Below are 24,100 nucleotides of genomic sequence, written 5' to 3'. Positions count from 1 at the left end.
CCCTCATCCTTTTCCTGGTATCTCCAACCTGCCTTCCTCCTCATGTTACTCCCCACCCTCCCTGACTATTACATTGGCAGCCAATTAATTGTTAAATCCTAAACATTCTATCTATCTCCATGGTGTTTCTCATATCCACCCTTTTCCTTACATTACTATTCCATCTCCATAATCCAGCCCCTCAGTGCCCGCTGACAAAAGTCTACAATTATGAAAATTTATAGTCTTTCTTCACTCCAATTGAACCTAGAGCACAGATCTTCTCATAATCTTTTGAAAGATCCCATACATTACTGAGTGAAATATTATCACTATTTGCCCTGTTACTCAAAGTCCTCACCTATGTGACCATGACCTCCCTTTATTTTATTTCATTTTTTAAAATATTTTATTTATTTATTTGACACAGAGAGATCACAAGTAGGCAGAGTGGCAGGCAGAGAGAGGAGGAGGAAGCTGGCTCCCCACTGAGCAAAGAGCCCCATGTGGGGCTAGATCCCAGGACCCTGAGATCATGACCTGAGCCGAAGGCAGAGGCTTAACCCACTGAGCCACCTAGGTGCCCCAATTTTTTTTTAATTTATTTGATAGAGATCACAAGTAGGCAAAGAGGCAGGCAGAGAGAGGGGGGAAGAAGGCTTCCTGCTGAGCAGAGAGCCCAATGCGGGACTCGATCCCAGGATGCTGGGATCATGACCTGAGCTGAAGGCAAAGGCTTTAACCCACTGAGCCACCCAGGTCCCCTCCATGACCTCCCTTTAGATCTTATAACTCACTATGGCCCTCTTCACTGTTCCCATTCCAACTAAATGGCCTGTTCACTGGTCTTGAAACCCCTAATCTTTCTCACAGACCTAGATCCATCTTAGTTCTACCCAGTATTCATATCAAATGCCCTCCTCTTTCATGAAGGCTTTCTTGATTTTTATTAAAGGCTGACTGACTGAGAGAAATAGACAGAAAACACAGAAGGGAGGGGCAGAGGAAGAAGAAGAGAGAGTCCCAAGCAAACTCCACGCTAAGCACAGAGCCCAACACAGGGCTTGACACAGGGCTCACTCCCATGACCCTGGGATCAGGACCCTGAGATCACAACCTGAGCCAAAGCCAAGAGTCAGTTGCTTAACCAACTATACCACCCAGGCGCCCCAGGACTTTCTTGATTTTGCTGGCAGATGAAATCTTTCATGTCTATAAGAAACCCACTCTTGTCCCTGGCACCATCTCCTTGAAGATGAGACTTTGATACTTTCCAATCCAGACTTCACATCACCGCTACAGTGCTTTCAAAAGTACAGAAGTGTTCACGTTCTGGTCCCCAGAAAGTTAAAGTTTATGTAGCAGAGACGTTAAGAGTTCACACTTTGAAGATAAGTGGTTTGGATTTAACCTATCTCTACCACTTTCTACTGTTTGATCTCAGGCAAATGACTTCTTCATTCTCTAAATGGGGCCTATTGGGAAGTTCAAATAATGCAATGCTAATGAATTAGGTTAGCTCTAATGAAATGATGTATGACAGGATGATAAATTCCAAGTTGCAGCTGAGACACAATAAAATAATAAATATGACAGTCCAAGTAGAGGTAGGTATCAGACCAATATGCAAATTTTCAAAGCAGGTGACCAAATGCTAGTTAGATAACTTCAGAATCTCAGAAGGGAATTAGCAGGCAAAGCCATCGGGGATGGGAGGATGATTCTATGAGGAGATTTTCTTTGAGAGACCCATCCTGGGACTCCTGCTGGTACTTCTGGAGGGCTTTAGGATGGCTCCAGCTCCCTCACCCCTAATGTAAATAGGAGGAGGGGTAGTTTCAATGAGACCGTTGGAAAACCTGATGAATGTCTCCCACATTGTCATCCCCTTTGTCCCCTGTCATTTAATCTAGGGCTGTATGTGTGTGCACGCACGCGTGCGCACGTGCACGTGTATGTGAGTTAGCTAGGGCTTTTTTGGTTGTCAGTGACAGAAATAGTATCTGAATTAGTTTGCAGAAAGAGGGAGGCATTGGTTGGAATAATACTAGAATATCATGGATATTCTCCTGACCCAGTTTTGGTTTGGAAAATCCTCACAAGAACTCTGACTGGCTTGGTCTGATTAGGGCTGTCTCCGATGAATGCAGGATGGAAGGAGGAGGAGCAGTTCCCAGAGAATTGCATGTGCAAAGACAGGAGGGCTAAGCAAACAGCCTATTTGTTTTTCATCCCTGTCATTTTTCAAGTACGTCAGCTTCTTAGGCATAGTACTGCCTCTTGTAAAAATGCACTGTCAGATTCAGATGTGGAGGTTAGAAAGGGGAAATATGTCTTCTTAAAGGAGGGGTCAAGGCAGAGATAAGACCCTGGGAACTGGGGAAGAGGGCAAGGCAAAGAAGAATTGATGGTGGCTTCCTGAGCATGCCAGTTGGGATTAGCTGCCAGGAATTTGTTGGACCTCAGTAGGTGCTAACTGGGCAGTGGTGGAATGGCTGTCCTTGAGTCTGAAGAGGGCACTGCAGCTGCCTAATGGCATGGGGCTGGCTGCTGCAGCCTGGGGACATTGGGTTTTGTGTCCCTCCTTCTCCCCTTTCAGTGTCCTTCTCACTTCTTATGGACCTCCCCTACCCCCACCTCACCATCCTCACTTCCTAGTGACCTGAGGTACCCTCATTGGCCTCACTCTTCCTTCTCAGGCTCATTCTCCTTCACAGAGACTGTTTTATACACTTACGTCCTGTCCACATCCCCGGCAGCACTTGCCCTCAGTTGCTGCTCAGAGCAAAAGGATTTCACCTATTCAGTTATCATTCACCCAACACATGTTCACTGAGCTCTCATTGTGCACCAGGCCCCATCATAGGTGTGTAGGGAAACCACAGTGAACAAGGTAGGGGAGCCCTGCCCTCATGGAGCTTGCATTCCCATGGGAGAGGTATAACAAAACTACACAAATAAACGTAGACCATCAGTTAGTGATAAGTACTTTGAAGAGAAATAAAACACAGGAAGAAAACAGAGAGGGTGCTCCTTAGTGAGAGACAGATGAGGACAGACTTCTCTGACGTGGGCCATTGAGCAGAAACTGCCTTCTGTGGAGGAGGGAGCCCTGCTAAGATGGCGGACATGGCATTCAAGGCAAGGGATACCACCTGCAAGAGACCTAGGGAGAGAATGTGTTTGACCTGTGACGACCAGACCTAAGTGAGGTATCACCCGAATAAGAAGAAATGCAAGTGGCCCTTAACCACAGGAGAAAATGCTCCACTTTGCTTGTAAGAGTCATGCCAACAAAGCTCATCGAGGCCTGTTGGTGTGTGTTTTGGATGTTTTGCTTGCTTGGGTGAGAAACAGAACCTGAATTAGCCAGAGAAGAGATGGGGGGGGCGGGGGTTGGCTGTAACAATGCTGTACTAGTACACTTACAGAAAGATCCATAAATGTGTCCATCATAAAATAAGTTCAAATCAAAGCTCCACACTAGACTAACTGTGTCTTGCTCACCAGATGGGCAAATGTCCAGTATATTCCACAACACGTGCTGCAGGGAATTGCTGATAGGGAAGCAAAAATGGCACAACCCTTATGGAGGAGAGGTTGACTGGATCTAGCAAAAATCACATGTACGTTTGCCTTTTAACCCAGCAATTCCACTTCTAGAGTCTGTCCCAAAGCATGAAAAGGCAAGAGCAAAGTCTTTCCATGGCTGCACTATTTAGTAGCAAAAGACCGGAAACAATCCTATGTCTATCAATAGGGGCCTAGTTTCACAAACTTCTCAAAGCCACATGGTGGAATACTATACAGCTATAAAAAGAACAGGAATATTTCTATATATTACTATGGAATGATCTCTAGGGTCACATGTTTTAGACATGACAAAGTGCAAATGTGCTCTCATTTGTCTAAGAAAGAGGGGGAAAATAATATACATCTATATTTGCTAGTCTTGCTGCCTTTTGTAACAAAAGAATGGGTAAACAATAAAGATGAAATAGCAGTGACTTGTATGGAAGGGAGGGAAGGCATGGGGTGGAGGAGACAGAGACAGAAGCTCAATTTCTTTGTAGATTTGTAGTTTTCATTTTGTGAACCGTGCAATGTTTTTTATAATTATAAAACAAAATTAAGTTTAATGGAAATGATAATCCTTATGAATTCAAAGATGTTACTTTGGGGGAAAAGCAAACAAATTTGGAGACATTTTAGAGACAAAGGAACCTTACAAAGTAAATGTTTCTAAAAGTAAAAATTTTTGAATCCAAGGAACCTCACGTTATCCAGTTGGTGGGACAGTGGAAATATTTCAAATGACTGTAAGACCCAGTAACTTGTATCTCGTTTATGGGATATACCCAAAAGACAAAAAGAACTGGGAAAAAAATCTTAAATTATTTTTTGTAGTATTAATAATGTGATTCCAACGCTGCTGTACCGATAGAGTAGGATAAGTCAAATAAATAATTATATTTATTTTAATTGTAATGACCAAGATATTTGGTGTAGAAGAAAGGGGATACAGATATAAGACTGATACGTCTCAGCAAAAACACTGTAGTCTTGGGTTTGAAATCATCAGTCTGAACCCATATGCTATCTTTTAAATATATTTATATGATTCCTAGCTCTGTCCACTGAGGTGCTTATAAACAATAACCAACCCAGAGCAAAGAACACCTCTCTGTAAGTATATAAATCATGATCTGGAAATATGTTAAAATACTTGTTAAATGGAACTGAGGCTCCTTAGAGAAATTGTTGATTCTTTATCTGAAACAGGAAATGGACAAGATGAGCCTGGAATATCTTGCCATGCCAGAAGGAAAGGTAGCCTCGAAAGCACTGGGGTTGTGTCAAAAGGACACCAGAACCAACCTGATTAGACTCTCACCAGCCAAAATGGGCAATTGAAATATCAATAAAATAAAACTACAGTGGATTTAAACCCACTATTGGACTCTCACCAGCCAAAGATGGTCCACTGAAGCATCAATAAAATAAAACTACTCTGTACTTAAACTCACTAAATATATTTAATTCTTGAGTTCATAAGGATACTTAAAAAAAAAAAAAAACCCAATGATCTTCTTTGAAGGATAATAAGGAAACTAATTATTTTTAAAAACTAGCTAATAAAGGAAAAGAGTAAAGTGTGTATTTTGCCCATCTTACACAAATGTAAGATGAGTAGTTCCTCTTCATGGAATTAGTCCATGAACACATGAAGAAGGAGTACCATTATTTTGCAAATCCTAAAGAAAGAATGAATCTAGGCATTTGCATGAAAGAAGAGACAGCCTGGTGTTACCTACCCCCTAATAGAAGAATACACTATCTAGGAAGGAGTCTTGCCACACCCGAATCCATCAAGCTTCTGGATCTAACTAACAGAACCTACAGGTAACAGAGGAACCAGTTAAATAACATTATGTGGAGCTCATCATGAAAACCTGACAAGGAGGGCGCCTGGGTGGCTCAGTGGGTTAAGCCGCTGCCTTCGGCTCAGGTCATGATCTCAGGGTCCTGGGATCGAGTCCCGCATCGGGCTCTCTGCTCAGCAGGGAGCCTGCTTCCTTCTCTCTCTCTCTCTGCCTGCCTCTCAGTGTACTTGTGATTTCTCTCTGTCAAATAAATAAATAAAATCTTTAAAAAAAATTAAAAAAAAAAAAAAGAAAACCTGACAAGGAGAAGCTCTAAAGGACAAATAATATGGTTTCATCATCAACAACAAACTTCAAGGAAGGAAAAAAAAAAGTGGGCAGGGATGTGGGAGAATTCTATAGATTAAAAGAGAGATGAAAGACACCAGAGCTTGGATCCCAGTTTAGACCAACCAACTTAACAAATGAAGGAAGGAAGGAAGGAAGGGGACAGAGGGATGAGACTGGGGAGGAAGCAGAGAGAGGATGAGAAGAAAGAGAACATTGGTAGTTTGGAGCCATGTGCACACTGGCAGGATATTTGATGATTGGGTTTGTGATGATAGATACTGTGATTTCCAAAGAGGAACCCTTATCTTTTTGAGAGGTACACTGAAACATTTACAGATGAAATAAACAATGTCAGATATGTGCTCCTAAAGAACTGGGAGGGAGGGAGGACCTGCCGCATTGATCCTCAGACCTGGCCTGCACTGGAATCACCTGGAGGGCTTACTGAAATGCAGATGCCGGCCTCACCTCCAGAGATTCTGATTCGATCTTGGGTGGGACTCAAGAATTTGCCTTTCTAGCAAGTTTCCAGATAATGCTAATGCTGTTTGTTGGTCAGGACCACACTCTGAGACCCACTGGCAGAGAGGAAGCAAGATTGGCCCCCCAAGTTATTCTTGTGCCTGGCTTGTGGGGATGTGAAGGCTTATTATATTCTCTCTAGTTCTGAATATGTTTGAGATTTTCTATAATAAATATTAAAAACAAGTGATACCGAAAGACATATAGTGAGGCAAAGCCTTTGACATCCCACAGCTTTCCTGGGAGTATCTGTGCTCATTAGCAAGGCAGATTTGGCTGCTTCTTCTGGATTGAAATGTACACATCTCCTCCTGCCTGCTTAGAGGCAACTGTAAGAGTTGCCTGGCCAGAGGGGCAGGAAAGTGATCTTTGTCTAAAGGGTCCGCATCATGTTGCATCCTTTTTTTAATGTGGTCAGTCATTGGAAGAGCAGTGGTTTGGATGAATCCTGTGATTTATGGCCACTTCAGCTGGGAAGGGTGCTGCTGAGCAGAGCTGTACCAGGGTTCAGCGGTCAGGATTGGGGGCAATCACTGAACTTCTGTACCCATATACTTTCCTGCAAGGACCTTTCTGTAGGTGCCTCAGAAGGCACCTCTTTCAGGTTGAGTCCCTCTTCTTGTCTTTGAAGATGCATTCATTCGTTCACTTATCTGTTCATGCATCAGATATTTAATAGAACACCTCCTAAGTGTCAGGCACTTCTCTAGCCCTTGAGAAGAAGCCATGAACAGAATAGGCAGAAACCTCTGCTTTTGTGGAGATTAAATTCTAGTTGGAGGAACAAACAGACAATACATAAGTGAACAATAATTTCGGAGAGTGAAAAGCGTCATGAATAAAATTAAAATGAAGATGCTGGGCTGGGGATTGATTCTGTGTGTGTGCACATGCACGAGCATGTGTGTGTACACATTTTATTTTAGGTCATCAGGGAGTGTTTCTCCAAGGAGATGGTATGTGCGCTGGGAGATGGATCTTAGGAAGGATCCAGACACAAAGGAGATCTGGATATGTTCAGACAAAGACAACAGCAAGTACAGAGGCTCTGAGATGAGAAAGAGCTTGGCATTTTGGAAGAAAACCGGTGGGTCTGGGACATGGAAAGCCCAGGGGAAGATGGTATGAGATGAGGTGGGAGAGTGGGTAGGAGCCAGGATATGTATGGCCTTACAGACATCAGCCTGGGTATTTATATATCCTAGACACCTCCAAGCCCATCAGTCATCTCCCAGCTATAAAAAATATACTCTGTCTACAGAAACAGGACACTGTTTTTAAAAGGAAGCCTCCTAGGGGCTCTGATCTATAGGAAAATGACTGCTTTTGTAAAGGAAATAGATATCCAATTTCTTGAACTAATCTATTTTTTTTAAAAAACCAATAGTTTTATTTTAGAATCGCCGTATGCTCTCAATGCATATAATTCCACTCTAAAAACACTATTTACTTGACTTAATGTTTGGTCCCCTTGTTAAAATACTGATTCCTCGGTGATGGGTAATACCCTGAGTTATCAGTCATTTCATGTTAATATAAATGAGTTGACAGCTGTAAAGGATCCAACACCGCTTGTAAAGGAGAATTACAAGAGGAAAGCATAAAGTTAGTGGCTTCTGGAGCACAGGAAGGAATCTCCAGGACAGAAACAAACCAGGAGGGAGAAACTGAGGATGCGTCAGAAAAAAAGACTTCTTTTAGAATTTTGAGTGGGTCTCTGCCTCCTGAATAGACTAATGTCCTCCTGCCAAGACTCGTCATAGCAGGGCTTTTTTTCTTGAAATAACCTATGTGAATCCTTTCCAGCTCCTTCCTACATAGAAAGTGTGAAAGAATGCACAGATGCCGATGATTACAGTGCATCGCTCTTACTGTCCCGCTATTTCCTGATGGACTCTAGACATACCTGCTGGATCTAATCTCTGCAGATGAAATGTTTTCAGGACTGAAACAGTGGTCTGCTGGAGGTTGCTCAGTCAGCTAATGTGAACAGCCATAGGCATCGCTTCCCAACTTTGCATTTGAGTGACTTCATTATCAGTTGCTTGAAATCAGCCCTGATGAGAATATTTACACCACAGGGGCGCCTGGGTGGCTCAGTGGGTTAAGCCTCTGCCTTCAGCTCAGGTCATGATCTCAGGGTCCTGGGATGGAGCCTCGCGTTGGGCTCTCTACTCAGCAGGGAGCCTGCTTCCCCCTCTCTCTGCCTGCCTCACTGCCTACTTGTGATCTCTGTCAAATAAATAAATAAAATCTTTTTTAAAAATTAAGAAAAAAGAATATTTCCACCACAGAAATCAGCAAACATGACACATTGGGCTTTTCTTTTCAGAGAGTCTATTGTTGGATACGTACCAGCATACCACTGGTATGAAATTTTTATAAAAAGTCAATTTTAGCATACGCATGGCATATGGAAAGAGTAGCTATGTCTTTGTTTTGCCTCTTGAACAGATGTCGACAGTATTCCAAATTATATTCATTTTTGTATATACTTTACATTTTAGCTGTATTTACGTATATATAAGTTCCGTTTACGTTCTCAAAAACTTCTCTCATTCTATGGTCAACTAGGTAGGCACTAAGGGTCCTGCAAGGCTTTGAGTGATCTGGATTTAGTCAAATTTAAGTTTTGGTGTGCCTTATCCCTCAAATAACCTATTCTTTTTTTGGTCTGAGCATTTCTAGTATACTCCCCTTGTCTGATGGTCTCCCCTCCCCTACTCTTGTCTACCCCTTCTCTGTCTACCGTAGCCTTACCCATGTTTCAGGATCAGAGCAGAGGCCATGCCCTCCTTCTTGATGCTCACCTGCCACAGCTGCTTTCATGATCCACCACTCTTCCTCCAGAGCTGCCACTAAATGCTGCCACCATCGCTACCGCCACTGCCACATTGTATAGATGTTTGTCTCCATGTCTTATCTCCTTTGCTGGATTTTAAGCCCCATGAGGATAGTGAATTTTGCTTATTCATCATTTTATCCTCAAGAGCATCTGGGGCAGCACTTTGCATACAGTCATCACTCAGTAAGTGTTAGTTAAATGATCTGCATATATGACTTCCTCTTGCCCATAGTGCTCTGGACAACATAGTAGGTGCTGCACAGACACACACAGATACACACACACACACACAAAATTTCATCAGTCCAGCATTTGTATTTGTGGACTGCTTTCATTTAGCATAGAAAATCTCTTACTGAAGAGGAGCGCCAGGTCCAAATGTAGTCCAGTGAGGTCCAACCACAAAACTTGTACTAAAGTCCGAAAAGTCACCTTTGTCATCTGCATGCAAAATCGGAATGCTTTGTCCAATCATGTGTTAGAAAGTCGCCCATCTGTTGCAAATCATGACGCTCTGATGGCCACCAAAGCTGCCACTGCACTCCTACGGGGAATAAATCCTACTAGAATGTTCTACTGGGACTTTCGCAGCTAATGATAAAAATAAGAACTAATCTGATATTTTTCTCTTTGCTCACCCCTGCTGTCAAAAAAGGCTGTGCCTGTTTAGTTGATTCATTCATTAAACAGTTATTGCCTTCTCTTTACACTCTGCTCAAGTCTCAGATACAAAGGTGAATTATCCATGGCCCTGCCTCTCTGCGATTCACAATCAAGAAAGAGAGATCAAAAAAAGCAACCAGACATGTTCAAAGTCTCAGGCGAAATAGAGTCCCGAGGCTCTGACAATGACCCACATCAGTGCATTTGCCCATTAGACTCTGCCATCTGTCCCCGCATGAGACGTTGGCTGTAACTCCTTTTCCACGATTGCTTTTGGTTTGAATGACCTTGGAGATAGTCTGAAATCTCATGCTTGGAAGGGTGCCTTTAGAGTTACTGGTCTGCACTTCTGTGCTTCAAATAGAATTTCACAAACCTCTAATTATCTTCTCCTACCAGGCCGCCTAAATGACTGACGACCGGCTCCTTAGTCACTCCAGGAAAGGATTTCTATTCAGCCCGTGCCCGGGATGCATTAGGGTGCCCGGAACCTGTGTGGCCGCTCCAAGCGGCTCAGGGCAAATTAACAGAAGCCAAGCAATTTGCAAAATGCCTCAACTTCCTGCTCATCTCCGAGGCAGAAAACTGTCACACCTTAACCTCAGGAGGTTCATCTGCAGAATTATTTACGCACCCTCCCGAGGCAGAGCCTCTCGTGTCAGATTCTCCCCCGTTGCTTTTTGCAAACATAAGCACTCGGCTGAAACGACAGCTATGACTCAGTTCCTAGCTAACGCTGCCTGAATTGATTTAGTCTGAGTTCAGATTTAGCACATAATCATGTTCAGTTTGCTCCACTGCACTGCCTAGAGATAAAAGGCTTGGGGGAAAAAAATCGCTTCAGCTTGTGTCAGTCTTTGTGGTGATGTCATTGCCATGAGAGAGCCGGGCCGTTCATTACTCCGCTGTGCTGTGCAGACTCAGACGCGGGCTGCGTGCGTGCAGAGGGAGCGGGCTCCAGGTGCCGAGCGCTGGCCATCCCCAGGGCAAGGCGGCACCCGGGGCCGGCCACGGTGACATCCGCCTGGAGGCTCTTCCCATCACGCACAGCTCTGAGGTCGCCTAGCTCTTGACTGAAAAATCGGGAGGGGTAATGCCAGCCCCTAGCATGGACTGTGATGTTTCCACTCTGGTTGCCTGTGTGGTGGATGTCGAGGTCTTTACCAATCAGGAGGTTAAGGTATGCACCTGCGATCTTCCTTTTCATTGTTGCTGTTAGTGAAGCTGCTTGGCGGAGCCTTTTTAGCTTACAGAGACAGGACTTTGGGTTATAGTTTTCGGCTCACAGTCTGTGCTAGGAAGGCTAGTGGTGAGTGCATGCCTCTGTTAATTAGAATAAGTTAGAAGAGGTACCGGCATATGGATTTCCAATGTGATAAGGTCAACCACTGTCTGTTTTTTTTTTTTTTCCTTATCTTAGGTGATACCCAGGGATCCCTTTCTCAGTAGACATGTTTTCGTAGTCTCGTATCTATGTGTCACTAAGGAGAATGTGCCAGTCCTTAAATGTTGAGAGGGGTACTGAGCATGGATTAAATGAAGAAAACACACGTAATAATAAACATCGCATCCAGCACACCCTGAGAGTGGGACAGTAACCCCTTCAGGGCACATCACTGAACTATGCCATGGTGTGGATTTTCCGAGGGAACAAAAGCTGTTCTACAGATGACAGTTTCAATCTCTAGCTCTCTGGAAGTCAAAGTTGGAGAGCAGCCGCCAAAATTTTCTTTGTCAGGCAAAGGAAGCAAGTCATTTTCCCTCAGCAGCTGTCCGTCAAAGAAAGTTCAGGCATAAATCAAGTTTGCATCTTGAGATGTAGAATTCCAGACCGTGGGTCCCCACAGATTGTCTGCAGCAGTCGTTTAACTGACTAGGTAACTGTCCCCTGATGATAGCTGGTCTTTTTTATCCCCCCCTCCCCATTTGGTTTTATATTATGAGGAAGATTCCATGCTTGTAAAATGGGGATTTTGATTTCTTCTCTCGTATTGCAAAGAAGAGCCAGCAGAAGCCTCTTACTTGAACAGTTCACACACAGAGAAAGGACAGTTACTCATTGTGTAACAGGAGGACGCAAAGGGGAATTACACTGCGTAATCATTTTTCGTCCTCCCCTTAGTCTATACTTAAAGGAAGACCCTGCATTCTGCATTGTTGAGCGTGTGTAGGTGACACTCCGGGGGCTTCCCAGGTGGGGATTTATGCGATCACTAGCATAACACTTGGCTCCGTCATTCGGGACTGCGGTTTTGAACCCTCTCTTGACATGAGTTCAAGAATCCCGATTTGTTGTTCCTGCATATTTCAGATGTGTGAGTCCGTGTTTACCAGTTCTGCTGGTGTTGTGCCTGTGTCTCCCACCTGTCATATTGAGGTCCAGAGATTTAGAACATCATGGTTTGGCGCTGCCTCTGCATGTGTCCGGGATGGAAACAAGCTTGCAGAGGGACTGCCGGTCCTGCTGGTCAGACCTGCCCTGAGCACTCCAGGAGAGAGAGAACAGCCATGCGAGCCCCTCCAGTTTAAAGCCAACTTCACGTCCGGTGCAGGTAGCTGGACAGAGAGACATTTCCCAGAAACTGCTGGAACAGAATGACATGCCTGTCAAGTCAAACTTTGTAGTTCCCCTGTGTCCTTAACAATTCTCTGTCGATTACACGCATGCTCTGCCGACATCTTCAGATAATCTGGACTTTTTTTAGTCCGAGAAGCGATAGTGAGAACACATTTATTCGGGATCTGCAATATGCCAGGCATTGTGTTTATTCAGGAAGGAGCTTACAATAGACTTATATGATGGATGGGTCAGTGATAAAGACACACAGTATTTCTTAAACACAGAGTGTCTTGTGGAATTAAAGGGACACAGGATTCTTACAGCTGGTTGTCGTTAGGTGGCTGGGATGGCTTTGTGGAGAGAGTGATCCTTGAACTTGAAGGTGGGTTTTGATGCAGAAGAGGGGAGGTATGGGGATGGAAAGCATTCCATTTTGCAGTTGAGTGAGCGGAAGCATTTGACTGCAGTAGGCTCTCTGGGAGGGATTGGAGGGGAAAACCGGGGGGGGGGGGTGAGTCACGGCCAGATTATAAAGCAGCTGACACTAGTCATTAGAAATTTATGGGGCTTTCTGGCAAGGCTCTCTCCAGAAAGATGTGTTAGATGTCTTTACTGCTGAACACCATTGAATCACAATGGATTTATCTCTTTGGGGCAAGTTACCTAAGCTTTCTTGTGCCTTATTCTCTCACCAGTAATGTAGATGTAATAGTAATTTCAACCTCACTGGCTTAGCAGGAGGATTAAAGAAAATTATAAATGTGAGATAATTAACCCAGTACTTGGCACATATTTAGTGTTCAAGAACTGTTAGCTCTGCCATTACTGTCCCCATCATGTTTTTAGACATCCTCTAAAGGTGATAGGTTCCTTTTCCTAGTTAACTAGAACGTCGTAACTCCAGGTGAGTTTACAGTGACAATCCAAGACACAGAACCAGTTTTCCCTCCCAAATCTCCAAACACACACACATGCATGCGCACGCACACACACACACACACGCATGCACACACACTAGCAACTTAGAAAACACAGCTCTTCCATTTAGACATTTAATCATTTACTGTAAAACGGTGACATTATTATCGAGCAGAGATCTACTTTGTGCTTCTTAAAAAGGAGGAAAAAATGCATAAACTAAGGGGGGCCCAAAGAGGTTTGTTGAGAAAAACCATGTGTTCCTTGTTTAAAAGTGAGCATTCCTTGTTGTCAGGAAGAGACATTCAAATGTAAAATTCTGGCACCAGTTTCTCCAAAGGTAAATTTCATTAATCACTGATTTCCAATACACAGTGGAGCCAGAAGTTCCTTTCTTTAAGGTCTTTAATATTTATGGTTAGAGAAAAGGGAGGCACCTGGGGGGGGGCTGGGGGGGGCGGGGGACGCTGATTGTCTCACGTGCCTGTATCCAAGTTGCTTGATCTCAGGCTTTCTTGCGTTTTACAGACTCTCCCTTTATGTATGTAGTGCTCTTGGGAAAGCGACCATACTGGGGTGATGCAACCAGCAGGCACTCTTCAGAAATGCGGTGGCTTATTTGAAAGGAATGGAGACATTCGCAAATGTAATAACCTATTGCAACTGAGAAAGCCTTATCCTCCGTAGGGGATCTCAGCTGGTTGCCTTGAGGGCCCTTTGGGCTCCAGTGCCCTAAATTTCATCAAAACTGCTAGAGGAATAATACCAAGAAGAGGAGGAAATCAGCCAGATAGAGTTCTGCCTTATTTTTCTCCAGAAACTCCATTGGTGCTGCTATGAACTTAGCTGTCTGTTTTATGGCATAAGAGTGCTCAGAAAGATAAAGAAATTTTAAGTCCTCCAATAGAAGGAAAATGATACGATGAAAGGTAGATTGTGTGTGTGTCTAAGTACATAGGGTTGGTTTTGTACAGTGTTCTTCCCATATTTCTGAAAATGGTCTTCCTCCTCCATAAGGAGCCAAATCCTTGGGAAAATGAAAGGGCTCCAAATATGTGTAATGAAATTTATATTTCACTTCGGTCCAGTGGTTCTTAAACCTGCTTGCCCATTGGGATCCCCTGGAGAAATTTTAAAAAATACTGATGATTGGGCACCTGGTGGCTCAGTTGGTTGGGTCACTGCTTTCGGCTCAGGTCATGATCCTGGAGTCCCAGGATCGAGTCCTCCATCAGGCCCCCTGCTCGGTGGGGAGTCTGCTTCTCCTGCTGACCTCTCTCCTTTCATGCGCTCTCTCGCTAATGAATAAATAAAATCTTTAAAAAAAAAAACAAAAACAAAAAAAACCGAAGCCCAAGCCCAAACCCAGAACTTGGCTGGTGTGAATGGAGCCCAGAGACGGATTACCCTGTCAAGTCAGGATCTTGCCTCTTCTAGGCTCAGATGGGTGCAGGTAGGGTCAGTCAAGAAGTCCCTAGAGTAAACCTCTGCTTAAACACTATGATCCATATCCCCCAAATGAAGCTTTGACATATGCAATTTTAGAGGCAGTGTCTCTAAGCAATCAGTAATGTTGAGACTCACCCAACACATTTTGACCCGTTCCCCACACCTGCAGTTCCTCCACCTGGTTCCCAGCCAATGATAAACACTCTTGTCCACTGCTGGCCACTGTGGGTACCTTCCCAGAGCTGCAAAAGCAGCCTGCAGAGGAATGTTCCCTTCCACTTGGGGAAAACCAAGCTTGGGGCCATCCCTTGTCTGCTTCTCTGCAATGGAAGCTTCCCCTATAGCAAAGAGGTGAGTGCCTCCTCTCTGGGCTAGAGGGCTTCTGTTTCATATTCCATGGATCCAGTCTTTTCTCCATGGGCATTCATATGGGGGACAAAGGTCTCTCAGAGCTCCTTTCTGCTCATGAGGAAATAGGCAGAAGGCATGACACGTCTTATTAGAAGAACAAAAGTTTCAAAGACTCTTGGAGCTAGACATTTGTTCATTCCTTCAAAAACATATGTGTGAAGCACTGAACTATTTGCCAGGCAATGCTTCAGGCACTGGGAGGTGGTCAAGACTGACGTCCCTGCCCCCACAGACTATATATTCTAGCAGGGGAGGTAGACAATCAGCCAGTAAACAGATAAATGTATTCTGTAATTTCAGGTATGATAAGGGCCATGAGGAGAAATGAAGCAGTGAGAGGATAAATTGTTGGAGGAGGGGTTGCTTGGGGGGGGGGTCCTTTGAGCTCTGATTTCCTAAATTTTCTCAAAGCTGGTACAGCAGTAGTACCAGAAAGAGGACAAAATCAGGCAAATAGAGTTCTGCCATATTTGTCTTTCTCCAGAAATTCCACTGATCAATTTTGAATGGATGGCCAGTGGAACCACTTCTGGGAAGTGGTTTATTAAATGTCATTGTTCTGATGTCATTCAGAGATCTAAATGAAGTGAGTGAGAGAGCCACATGCATAGATCTGAGGGCAGAGCATCCCAGGAACAGTAGGTGCAAAGAGAGGTCATCTTATCTGAAGTTCTTCTATTTTACTCGGCCCCTCACTTAACCTATTTCTACCATTTATTTATTCAGGGACCTACTGAGGCTACTACTATCTTATGCCACTATGTAGATTTTTTAAAAGATGCTCCTTTCTAGAAACTGTGTTTACACTGATTTCCTCATGCTGCATTTTAAGTATGTTGATTCTCTGGGGTGAGGAAGTACTATAAGCAGAAACTTGTTCTCTGCATAATAATGCTTCCTCTGCTTGGAATCTTAGGGTTACTATAGGACTTCCCTTCACCCCCCCCCCCCATTTCTGAAAGGCCAGGGCCTTTTAAGGTAACTCATAACTCCTATTTTCTCTTCTCTGCTTCTGAAAATGTCCCAGTATCCTTGCAACCCATGTAAACTTGGGCAAGTCTCTTAACTTTTCTGGACATATGATAATCATGCTGAGAAAAATGTTCAGTGCTTTGTGTATTTTGTTTTCCTTTTCACACAATAGATGAGGTGACTGACTCATGGTCTGTGTCATGTTGTTTGTGAGTTATGTAAGACACCAGCACATCAAGGCCACTTAATATAAAGAAACCTCTTTGTCATTTGGAACCACTGGAAATTTCAAATTACTTGCTTTGTTTGGCGGGAGTCGTAGGAGGAGAAGAATGGAGCAGAGCTGGTATGACACACTTTGGACTCTGCTTTGAGGAGAGACAAGTAACACAAGTGCATGTGTGGTTAATGGGTATTGCGGATTGATTTGGAAGAAACGTTGTGAGTATTTGTCGGGAGAACTGGTCAAGCTTCATGCCTGTTTCTCATGCTTCTTGCAGATGCGGTGCTAGGTAGAGGGTCTGGCCACAACCATGACCTTATGGCTCTGCAGAGCTCTACAGCTCTTTCAGAGTCTTCAGAAACCATTGCACTCCCTTGGTAACTTAGATGACTTTGAACTGCACATGATTTAATTTCAAAAATTGGAACCTTCTAGAATATTCATGGTAACATGGAATAACCGAAATGTTAACAGAAACTCTCCTACCGTCATTGATGGCTATAATATTAAACAGGATTCATTTCATGTATCTGCCCACTTTTAGTTTCTGAAGACCAAAAGGGAGTGTATGGGAGGGTGGGTGGGGTGGCATGTTCATAACAGATCAAAAACTTGCTCTTTCTCAGAGCACTTGGGTGGCTCAGTCAGTTAAGCTTCTGCTTTTGACTCAAGTCATGATCTCAGGGTCCTGGGATCGAACCCCCTGTCAGGCTCCCTGCTCAGCAGGGAGACTGCTTCTCCCTCTCCCTACCCCGCCTCCCCACTTGTGTGTGTGCACTCATCTCTCTCCCTCTCTGTCTCTCAAAGAAATAAAATCTAGAGGCGCCTGGGTGGCTCAGTGGGTTAAGCATCTGCCTTCAGCTCAGGTCATGGTCTCAGGGTCTCAGGATCAAGCCCTGCATTGGGTTCCCTGCTCACCAGGGAGCCTGCTTCTCCCTCTGCCTCTGCCTGCAGCACCCCCTGCTTGTACTCACGTGCTCTCTCAGTCTGTCAAGTAAATGAAGAAAACCTTTAAAATAAATTAAATCTTTTTTAAAACTCTTACTCTTTCTCTGATAATAAAATGGACTGAAACTGAGAACATTTTTGAAAATAAATGAATTAATGCAAAGCTGAACGTTAGCAATTAACCCTAAAAATACTTTAAGAAACTTAACATTCTTAAAGGGGCCATATCGAATATTTTCTGAAGAAAATAGCAAACATCTTTCACAGAGTGAGAAGAAGTGATTTTATGCAAGTGGCAGATGCTCCTTGAGAAGGTTAGCAAACAGATTTCTCAGCCACCTGTCATGTTAGGAGACGCCAAGGTATGTATTCAACTAATGACATTGTCCAGCAGGAAAGTCAACTAAACACTTTCTTATCTATTTAAAGAGTCTTTTCACTGTTGGAAAGTAACTGAGACACTAACAGTCTCTACCTCTAACCTAAGTGTCAGGTTCATTGAGCCACGTCAAGGATGACACGACATCCTCGTTAACCTCATTCTCCTAAAGCAATAGATTTAAGTGAAAAACTCAGGGAGTACCATTTGCATCTGATTCTGTTTAAGTACAACTAACCATAATTTATAATAGCCCGTTATAGTACTTTCTGAGGAAGCTTAGAATTGACAATAGGAAAGAAAATGACACCTGAAACATGTGTTATCACTTGTTCCGTTGAGGTTGTAAGCTTCACAGCCATCATGACTTTGTGGTGAGCACCCCGGCTTTCCAGGGAGGTCGTAAGCTCTCTAGCCCATGCCTGGCCTAGAATCTCTTTATGCAAAGGGCTGTATCCCTTCCCAGCTCTAAGTCTAAACTCATTCTAAATACAACTTAAAAAAAAAAGCAGTATCATTTAATGAGGATTTTTTTAATTTAAATTGAACTAATGAAAGTATAGTACATCATTTGTTTTTGATATAATGTTCAATGATTCATCAGTTCAGTATAACATCCGGTGCTTTTATTTATTTATTATTTGAGATCAAGAGACAGCACACAAGCAGGAGGGAGGGGCAGAGGGAAAGGGAGAAGCAGACTCCCTGCAGAGCAGGGAGCCTGACATGGGGTTCATTCCCAGGATCCCAACATCATGATCTGAGCTGAAGGCAGAGGCTTAACCAACCAAGCCACCCAGGCGCCCCATAATGAGTATTTCAAGTGGGTAAAATTTCCATCCTTTCCACTCTGTCTAGAGAATTTAAAAGTAGTTGAGAGCAAATTATCTACCGAGTTAGACCTTCTCTAGAAAATATTTACTATATGTGATTTAATATTCTTCTTTTGACTAAGTGTATCTATGTGGAAAATACACACATACACATACACAGAAACGTATGACATTGGATTGCATGTATATACTATATGGTTTTTTTTCTTTCTTTTCCCCATCTGTGACCATGGAACATTTCTTCTGTACTACTCTGGCCTATGTAACCAGCTCTTAAACTTGTTAGAGCATTAAAAGTCCAGAGACAGATGGACACCGGGTGTTACACACAGCTCATGAATCGTTGAACTCTGCATCAAAAACTACTGATGTCCTATATGTTGGCTAACTGAACATAAATACATTTTTAAAAAAATGTCCAGAGAAGGTTCCTGGCAAAAAAAGCTGAGCAGAGGCTGAACAATTCCTGCAGGTAAAGGAAACATTTAGAAACCCATGGCCTTTTATCTTATTATTGTAGATCAATGAAATGTGTACAGTCTTACAGTCTAGTAGCTCAGTCACTTTCTCCAGAACCCAATATACCAGCACTGAACTGTGAACATTTTTTTTAAAGGCTTTTCAAAAAGATCTTGACCCTTCAGCTTCCAGAAAGATGATGTGTGTGTATTTGTCCTTCTCTGTTAGATGAGACCATGGGCCAGATTTCATCCCTCCAAATGACACCTTCCTTAATATTCTACTTATCTCAACAGTAGGGTTGTTTGCTGCTTAATTGTAAGATTCTTTTTTCCCCATCTCTGGTGGTTCTAAAGGAATCAGTGGGCATGGTTCCTGCTGTGCACGAAAGAGTTGATTTGGGGGAGCCGTTTAATAAGTTGATCATTAAACATGATGAGAAATGTAAACCCAAGAGATTTTCATCTCCATAAACAATATTGTTTATTATCAAGATAAGCAAATTAGAAATTCTTACAGGGCTCCTGGGTGGCTCAGTCAGTTGGGCATCTGCTTTTGGCTCAGATGATGATCTCAAGGTCCTGGAATCGAGTCCCACTTCAGACTTCTCCCTCCGCTTCTCTCTCTCTCTTTCTCTCTCTGTCTCTCATGAATAAATTAATAAAATCTTTAAAAAAAAAGAACTTTTAACAGCTTGACATCCCCATAAGAGGCTAGGGCATCTCTCTTCTTGCCCCATTAGATACAGGTTCCTGATCAGAGAAACAAAACTTTTGCCCTAGATCACACAGCAAGGGCTTGGAAAAACTGGGACTCAAACTTCAGTTTGTTTTATTCTTTCCACTACTAAATTATTCCTAAGGATTAATTAACAAGACATTAATTAATTATTGCGAACAAAGATGTAAGTCTTAGAGGATCAGACAGTGAACTCATCTGCAATATTTCTAACAGTGTCCAAAACCACTCTTTGGTTTGTATTTCTTATTAGAGGCAGGAGTACTACTATTACAGAAATCATTAGTTGAGATCATTTTACTTTTCTCGATAAATCTAGCACTGTGACACTCCTAGACAGAGCATCTGTTCTGGATTTCACTTTAAAATTTGTTTCAAAATCTAATAATGCCAGTTTGTCAGGGAGGAAAAAAAAAATAAAGTCTTCTGGAAAACCCAGGGGCTCGCCAACAGGCTGATAACACCTGGTGTGACAGCCCTTCTGCCCCTTTCCTGATGTCACCGAACATTTTCCATTGACAGGAAAGGGGTGATCTGTGAAGCGTGGAGCAGCATTGCTGAGAGTGTTAATCACTAAAATAGTGTTTGACTTGTTGACAGTGCTCTCTGAATTATGCAAACTCCATTTTCTCACAGGACATCTCCAAGGTAAATAAGATCGCACAATGCATAAGGGGAAGCTGGGACTGGGATTTTGTTCACAATGGAAGATCTCACAGGGGTGTCATTATAGCCTGATCAATAGTACATCTAATAGAATTGATTTCCTCTTCTGTGACTTCTCTGTGCTTTTAGGTATTGACTAAGACAATCTTCTCAGGCCACCTTTCCTAGAACAGGAAAGTCAAGCAATGAGCACACTTAATAATAGCAACAATGTATCGAGTACTTATTATTTTTCAGACACTGTGCAAAGGGCCTTCTTTCATTCATTCATTCATCAAATATGTATTGGATGCCTTCCTTGTTCAAGGCCTCACACTAGACTCCAGAGACACAGGGATTAACAGTGCTATTGGGTACAGAATCCATTGTTCTCTCATGAAGCAGTGTTGGCCTTTATTCCAGTCCATTTCATTTTTCCCAAAAAGGACCATGCTGTTTCGACCTCTAAAGAAGCCTCTTTCGCTGACATAGGGCAAGTGAGAAGGAAGCCAGCCCGGCCTCCGAGTCAGACACCCTACTGGGAATTCTCTGTTTGGCTTCTCGGACACTTGAGCAAGTGTGGCTTCTGTGACCTTGAGCAAGGAGACTTACACTGTGCCGCAAGTTTCCTCAACTGCACAAGAAAGGAAATGCTAGTACCTCCCTCATCAGTTGGCAGTGAGGAACAGATGCATTTGAGTATATAAAAAAGCTTAACTCAGTGGCTAGCACACAGAACAGGCACCAGTAAAGTAGGCCTTCATCACCACCACCATCATCATCGCGCTCAGTAGTAGTGGACTTCTTAGGCAGTTTTGGGTTATCTTGCCAGGGCACTAGACGGGCCCCTCATTATGTCAGATTCTGGCCCTGCAGTTTTCCTCTCCGTTTTGCACGGGAGCAGTAGTGCGCTTCCACCTTGACACTCTGAGGTCACAGAACGGGAGTGGGAAGCCACCGGCTCAGCGAAGGAGCAGGGAGCCACAGACCCAGCAGCAGGGATGCTGTGTTTGTCAGGCTGGGTCTCTTGGCTGCTTTGTAACTCTTATTATCTTGTCCAGATGTCCCTAGGTCAGTGCCCCCTTGAGAGCAGGAGGCAGCAGGAAATGGGGTGTCTGGACAAACAGGAGCCACCTGGGGGCAGGGGGAGGGCAGGGAAGCCATGCGGAAGTTGCCAAGGTAACTGAGTTAATGGAAAGGGATGAAATCTGGAAAACCCCCCCATCCCCACTTGGCCTAAATTCAGAGGCTCAGTGGTTCCCATCTCAGAACAAAACCCAAGTCCTTGCTGGGATCCTCAAGGTTCATCGGACCTTGTCCCAGCTGCCTTGTCCATCTCCATCTCTTCCATGTATTTCTTCCTCTCATTTAACTCGAACTACCTTGCTCCCTGCACATGCCGAGCAACACCTTTAACTTGTGTTTGCTGTCGCCCTCTGCTCTGAACGCTCTTCCTCCTGGCAGTCCACCTGGCTTGCTCCTCGGTAAGCGAGCCACCCCTTGCCCTCCTTGCTTTCTATCACAATCAACTTTATTTTTTTTAAATATTTTATTTATTTATTTGACAGACAGAGATCACAAGTAGGCAGAGAGGCAGGCAGAGAGAGAGGAGGAAGCAGGCTCCCTGCTGAGCAGAGAGCCCGATGCGGGGCTCGATCCCAGGACTCTGGGATCATGACCTGAGCCGAAAGCAGAGGCCTTAACCCACTGAGCCACCCAGGTGCCCCAACAATCAACTTTATTTATGGTACAATCAGTTTATTTGTGGGTCATTATCTTTAGCCATCCCCTCCTATAAATGCAAGCTTTGTGAGGGCAGGGGCTTTTTCCTTTGCCACTGCTATGTTCCTAGAGACTGCCACGCGGTAACTTCGAGAAGATGTGTGTTAACAAAGGAATGTTAGGTTCCAATGCTCAGTATCCTTGACCATGAGTTAGACCACATCCTTTGAAAGGGAAGGGAGATCCAGGTTTCCAGATAAAAGGCCAGGTTTAATAAGCAGTCAGAGAGCAGTGTGTATGGCAGAACACAGGGGTTTAAGGCAAGATGCCAATTAACATAAAGAGAGGTTGAACACAGAACCTATTTTTTCAAAATATATTTAAACACCTCTCTCTGAGCAGGAATTTTAAATGGGTTTACAGACTATTTTCACCACGGTCATGCTTAACTATAATTGCAATTCTTCAATATTGACCTTCACTTCTCATTTCTATTTTAAAACTGCGGAGATAGGTGGAAATTAGATTAATTACCCAAGCTGAGCTCAATTTCTCTTTTGCTTAATAGGTTTCTTGCCCTAAAAACTCTGTGTCCTGCCATGTGCTCCTTCCTCTGACTGCTTATTAACTTTTGTCAAAAAACTAGTAAACAATTCTGTGATACTAAAAACAAAACAAAACAAAGCCCCAAAAAACAAACAAGAACTGAACTAAAAGTGCTATCCGTTGCCTGAATAAAGAAGCAGTAGATCTGAATTATTAATGAGCAGGTTCGTGGATGGTCTGTTTTATAGTCTCACATTGTAAAGAACTTTATAATGCTCAGCAAAATAATATTCTATATTTAAATAACACTTACCTATTATTAACAACAGTCAACATTTACGTAAGCCTCAGAGGACTGAATCCTCTTTCATTGAATGCTTGTTCACCCCAACCTTTCGATGGAGATGGGAGGTATTCTGTCAGTGAGGAATTCAGGTTAGAAGTGTTCCCCCAGGTTATGTGCCCAATCAATAGAGACTTTTAAAAGTTTGCTTATTTTTCTTTCACATTCTCATTGTGTAGTTCTTGGAGGTGGAACCAAGAAGTAACTTAGAATAATGGTTTAGTAGAAAGCAACTTCTTGGGAAGCAAAAAGACCTGAATTCATACTACATCTTATTTATGGATTTTCTTATTTGTGTAAGAAAAGATACAGATTGAAGTTAAGGGCTGTTGGAATATAGGTGATCAGTACCTTATTACTGATCTCTGTGAGACATCACATCCATTCCTCCCCCATTCATCAAACACAATGGAGCACGTATTAGGTAATATAAACACTGCTCTGTACTTGGGAATTCAGGAATGGAAACATGCCTGTGGCCCTCGAGGAGCTCACAGGTTGTTGGAGGAAGAGTTTAGAAAATGCTATAGTTTGGGTAAGCCCAGTTTGGGAATCTCTAAGAGGGTGGTCTGGGATGATTAGAAAAGGCTTCCTCAAGGAGATGACTCTTGAATTCCAGCTATATAGGTAAAGTACGTGTTCCATAGGTGAAGGGAAGAGGGAAGAAGTAGGAGGGGGTATTTCTGCAGATAGAAAGAGCCTGCAACAGAGCAAAAATGCCAGGGAGAGTGGTGATGCTACAGAGAACTAGCCCTGGGTAGGTGCTGGCTTATACAGAGGCCAGGCCTGCATTGCGGAGGAGCTGGACCTTATGCTCGAATGCAGTTGCACTGGGCCATGGAGAGCATTGTAAACAGAGGAGTAACTTACCCTCCTGCTCTGGCAGAAAGTCCTCTCTGCTTGTAGCATGCCCGTGGCCGCCCCAAGGCTGATGCTGCAGAGCCATCGAAGAGGAGCGGGCCGCCTCATCTCATCCCAGCCAGACAGGAAGAGGGCCTGCAAACTCAGGGCAGAGTCCCAGCATCTCCAAATCACCTTGTTAGTTGACTTTGGAAAGCCCTCTGTCTTTCCTTTTTAAAGAGGAAAGATGTCCAAATAATAAGGTGACCATCTAGAGGATGTCATTAGATTGCCATTCATCAAGGGTGTTCTTGGGGAAAGGAAGGTGTATGTGTTCACACTACACCTAGGTATTCAGGAAGTACCCTCCCTTCAGCAGGCATGTATGGGC

The 24,100-nt window shown here is 43.5% G+C and overlaps 1 protein-coding gene across 4 annotated transcripts in view; it reads left to right on the top strand.

The window, feature by feature from the left end:
- Positions 1-24,100, top strand: part of RCAN2 (regulator of calcineurin 2) — a 267,998-nt gene that overhangs the window by 162,965 nt on the left and 80,933 nt on the right. The window contains exon 1 of one of the 4 annotated variants that reach the window (XM_082729713.1): positions 10,601-10,903. The exons of the other annotated variants lie outside the window; for them this stretch is intronic. Within the exon in view, the coding sequence (XP_082585839.1) occupies positions 10,817-10,903 (87 nt within the window). The 5' untranslated portion in view covers positions 10,601-10,816. Of the gene's footprint in view, positions 1-10,600; positions 10,904-24,100 lie in introns of those variants that run through there. 4 annotated transcript variants of the gene reach the window in all.

Source organism: Mustela nivalis (assembly GCF_964662115.1).
Source record: "Mustela nivalis genome assembly, chromosome: 5".
Lineage (NCBI taxonomy): Eukaryota > Metazoa > Chordata > Mammalia > Carnivora > Mustelidae > Mustela > Mustela nivalis.
Note: the sequence above shows the minus strand (reverse complement) of the source record. Positions and strands in the feature narration are given on the sequence as shown.